General features: G+C 40.4%; 1 protein-coding gene across 1 annotated transcript; it reads right to left on the bottom strand.

The window, feature by feature from the left end:
* Nucleotides 1–278: 278 nt before the first annotated feature.
* Nucleotides 279–4,073, bottom strand: LOC149895847 (uncharacterized). The gene is made up of 2 exons (XM_090118466.1): nucleotides 1,715–4,073; nucleotides 279–1,045 (listed from the first exon to the last, which is right to left on the bottom strand). The coding sequence occupies exons 1-2, from the start codon at nucleotides 4,071–4,073 to the stop codon at nucleotides 279–281; spliced, it is 3,126 nt and encodes a 1,041-aa protein (XP_089974592.1).
* Nucleotides 4,074–4,386: the final 313 nt, after the last annotated feature.

Below are 4,386 nucleotides of genomic sequence, written 5' to 3'. Positions count from 1 at the left end.
TAGACACCACGATCAATTACACGGTAACGAAACATCCCGCCCACCAAAATGCCTATGGTATTTTCTGGTCAGACGATAAATAGAACATAATGGGAACGAGAACGATAAAATGATCCGTATAATTATTGATGATACTTATTGATTACGATAAAAACTAGTTACCTAACTAATTGATTCTGTATAACACGATAGATGTTACACAGACACGATATCTTATTGCTAACGATAACTTAATGTCTAGATACCTTACGATACTAAAGAAAGATAAACGATTTAAGCTAGTCCTCGATTGGTAGAGGGCATAACTTAACCAACGGTCTTTGAATTATATGATTTTTCGCTGTTTTAACTACTGCAATCCGAGCTACACCATCAGAACCGGGTAAAAGATCCACTACTCTGGCAAGAGACCATTGTAGTGGCGCACGATTTTCATCCTTAATTATCACCATTGAGCCTATCTGAAGCGGTTTAGAATCCTTAGTCCATTTGGCGCGTTGTGTGAGTGAGTTAAGATACTCGTGTTTCCATTTGGACCAAAAACTCTGGTGAAATGATTGTAACAACTGCCACCGATGAAGCCGACTTATATTAACATTTGATAGATCTTCATCAGGGACAGCTGTCAAAGGCTCTAAGGTAAGGAAATGGCCTGGAGTTAAGACCGATAGATCATTTGGATCCGAACTAATTGGACAAAGCGGTCGCGAATTTAATACTGCTTCGATTTGCACGAAAAGCGTTGTAAGTTCCTCAAACGTAAGAACTTGATCACCAACTACACGAAGTAAATGAGATTTAGCCGCCTTGATTTGAATTTCCCATACACCACCGAAATGAGGAGCTGATGGAGGATTAAACTTAAATTCGATCCTTTCTAAATTAGAAGCTTGATGCATAAGAGACGATAATTGATTTCTTGCACCGATAAAGTTTGTTCCACAATCCGCGTGTATCACGTTACATCGACCACGGCGTGCCACAAAGCGTCGTAACGCAGCTATAAATGCGTCAGTGGACAGTGTAGACACCACCTCGAGGTGTACTGCTTTTGTTGTAAGACAAATAAAAAGACAAAGGTAAGCCTTTTCAATCTTAGCACCTCGATGTGGGCCTAATTTAATACGAAACGGTCCGCCGAAATCTACGCCTACTATAGAAAATGGTTTGACTTGATTAACACGGTATGACGGTAAATCACTCATAAACGGTTGTAATGGCTTCGGATTAGTTCGATAGCATTGTATACATTTGCTTAAACGATTGCGTACAGTACGTTTTGCCGATATGATCCAAAATTGTTGAAGAAGTAAGAAATGCGTAGTATTGATGCCCGGATGCAAGTAGTTACGATGAATGTTGTCGATAATTAAAAACGTTAATGGATGATCAGACGGTAGAAAGGCTGGATGCCTTTGTTCGTATTCTAAACCTGCGCGTGAAATTCTACCGCCCACCCTGAGAATACCTAATCGATCGATAAATGGATTGAGTTTTCGAAAAGGTTTCGATAAAGGTTTGTTCGATTTAAGATTAGCAATTTCGTTCGAAAAGACTTGACTCTGTACATGTTTAACGATTTTTAATAATGCGTTATGTCTTTCAACGTTATTAATGAAATTATTACGATTAGCTTGAGCTGGGTTTCTAGAATTATTGATAAAACGATATACAAATGCTAAAATGTTAACGATTGTTTGAAATGATGAATAACGATTAAGTAAAGAGTCAATTATTGTTGGTTCGATTGGAGCTCTCTCTTCAGCGGAAAGAGCTACCTTCCGTTGCTCCTTCTCCATAACGACCTTCTCCTCATTTGATGTGACAACAGCTGTATCCGTAGGCCAAGTGTCACTACCTTGGGTTAACCAGCACGGTCCCGCCCACCATAAGGCATTGTGCACAAGCTCACTCGGAAATAAACCTCGCGAACACAAATCAGCAGGATTATCACCTGAGGATACATGATGCCACCAGTCTGTAGGGGTGATATCCTGTATGTGACTGACACGATTCGCGACAAATGTTGTCCAACGCGAAGAATGAGAACGCAGCCAAGACAAAACGATAGTTGAGTCAGACCACAAATATACAGAATCAATATGAATACGAGAAAGATACGTATCTTTTACAAATTTGTAAAGATCTGATAGAAGAACTGCAGCACAGAGCTCGAGTCGTGGTAACGATGTATGTTTAAGAGGTGCAACTCGAGCCTTAGAGCAAACGAAGAAAACATGAATATTACCAACAGCATCTGTAACACGTAAATAGATGACAGCTCCGTATGCAAGGGTAGAACTGTCACAAAACCCATGTAGCTCATACGATACAGCATCCGTGCAGGTAAGTTGCCGAGGAATTAGAAGTTCACTCAAAAGATTAAGTTGAGTGCGATGTTTGTTCCATGTATTGATGATCTCGATAGGCGGCGTTTGGTCCCATCCAACGCCGAGAATCCACAACTTCTGAATTAAACATTTTGATTGAATTGTGATGGGAGATAAAAAACCTAACGGATCGAAAACCCTAGCGAGTTCACTAAGAATTGAACGCTTAGTACATGGCCGATAAGTAGATTCAATTTCGAAAACGAACGTATCTGTGGATGGATTCCATTTAAGACCTAATACCTTAAGAATTTGATTATCAGAATTGTCTAACGATACGGATCCAGTCAAACAACTATCACTGGGTAGATCAGACAATAACTGTGGTTTATTACTAGCCCACTTCCTAAGTTCAAACTGTCCACACTTAAAAAGTTTAATAATCTGCGACTTTGCTTCCTGAGCGACCTCTAACGATGAAAATCCAGTTGTGACGTCATCACAATAAACATCAGACAGTAGTACTCGTTTTGCGAGTGGATAAGAATCTCCCTCATCTTCAGCAAGCTGTCGAAGAGTACGGCAAGCGAGAAACGGAGACGAAGCTAATCCATATGTGACTGTATTTAAACGATATTCTAAAAGGGGCTCATCAGGAGAACTCCTCCAGAAAATGCGTTGGTAATCACGATGTTCTTGCGCTACTACAATCTGTCTAAACATTTGACGAGCATCAGCCATGAAGACAACGTTGTGTTCCCTAAAGCGTAAAAGTAGATTTAAAATATTCGGTTGTAGCTTTGGGCCGATAAGTTGTGTGTCATTCAGTGACTTAGAATGCATATCCTTCGCAGAAGCGTCGAATACAACGCGGAGGCGTGTGGTCGCAGAGTCAGGGCGTAGAACGCAATGATGAGGTATGTAATATTTTCCTGTACCAACTTGTGCTGCAGGAACCACTGTCATGTGACCACTTTCGATGTAATCAGACATAAAGTCGACATATTGCGATTTTAACAAAGCGTCACGTGACAACCTACGTTCGATAGCATAGAACCTACGCAAAGCAACTTCGCGAGAGCCCTCAAATGTCGGTTCTGAATTATTCTTAAACGGAATACGAACAATATAACGCCCAGATTGATCACGTGAGTGTTCATTAACGAATTTACGTTCGCATAATAACTCGTCTGGAGTCAGCATTGAAGTTTGCGGTACTGAATCTAATTCCCAAAAACGATGAACTAATGAATTTAAATCATTATCGATTACAGGCAACGTCTGCAACAGACTACTACATGAAATATTAGTTTTACCTAGAAGTAGCCAACCAAAGATTGAATTAAACGCGGTAGGTTGGTTGACACCTCCCTTGATATGTTGATTAAGAACAGAGTCAGCGAATACATCAGCAGCAAGCAAAATGTCAATGGGACCAGGTATATCGAAACCAGGGTCCGCTAACGGCAACGATTTAATATGGGACCAACTTGATGAATTAAGTTGAGCGATAGGTTGATCGCCACATATTTTAGATATGACGTGCATATCCAAGTTAAATAGAACTCGACCGTTAGTGCCGATAGAACAAGTGACGTCACCAATAATAGGTGCATCCGCTTCCCCTATGCCACTAATTGCCGCGGTTGTTGAAGCCGGCGTTAAATTTAAAAGTTTTACTGCTGATTCCGTTATGAAATTGCTCTGACTGCCCGTATCAAAAAGGGCACGAAACGATTGCATATTACCTGAAGCATCCTTAACCTGAACGATAGCTGTGGCTAACAGCACTGTATGATTCGTATGTGACCTTGACACCAGCGACGACCCGATTTGATTTGATTCGATCTTAGTGTTATGATCGCGATGGAGTAAGGTGTGATGTTTACGCTTACACATACGACACGAAAAAATAGATTTGCAATTTTTTAATTGATGTGATGGCTTCAGGCAATTAAAGCACCAATTGTTTTGAGTGGCAATAGCCATACGATCGTCAATCGATTTACTAATAAAATCTTGACAAGAAAAAATAGAATGCGACTTAAAGCAATAC

Source organism: Colias eurytheme, chromosome 30 (assembly GCF_061535395.1).
Source record: "Colias eurytheme isolate Ceu_HAF_F1 chromosome 30, ilColEury1 Martin Lab GWU primary, whole genome shotgun sequence".
In the NCBI taxonomy this organism is placed as follows: domain Eukaryota; kingdom Metazoa; phylum Arthropoda; class Insecta; order Lepidoptera; family Pieridae; genus Colias; species Colias eurytheme.
Note: the sequence above shows the minus strand (reverse complement) of the source record. Positions and strands in the feature narration are given on the sequence as shown.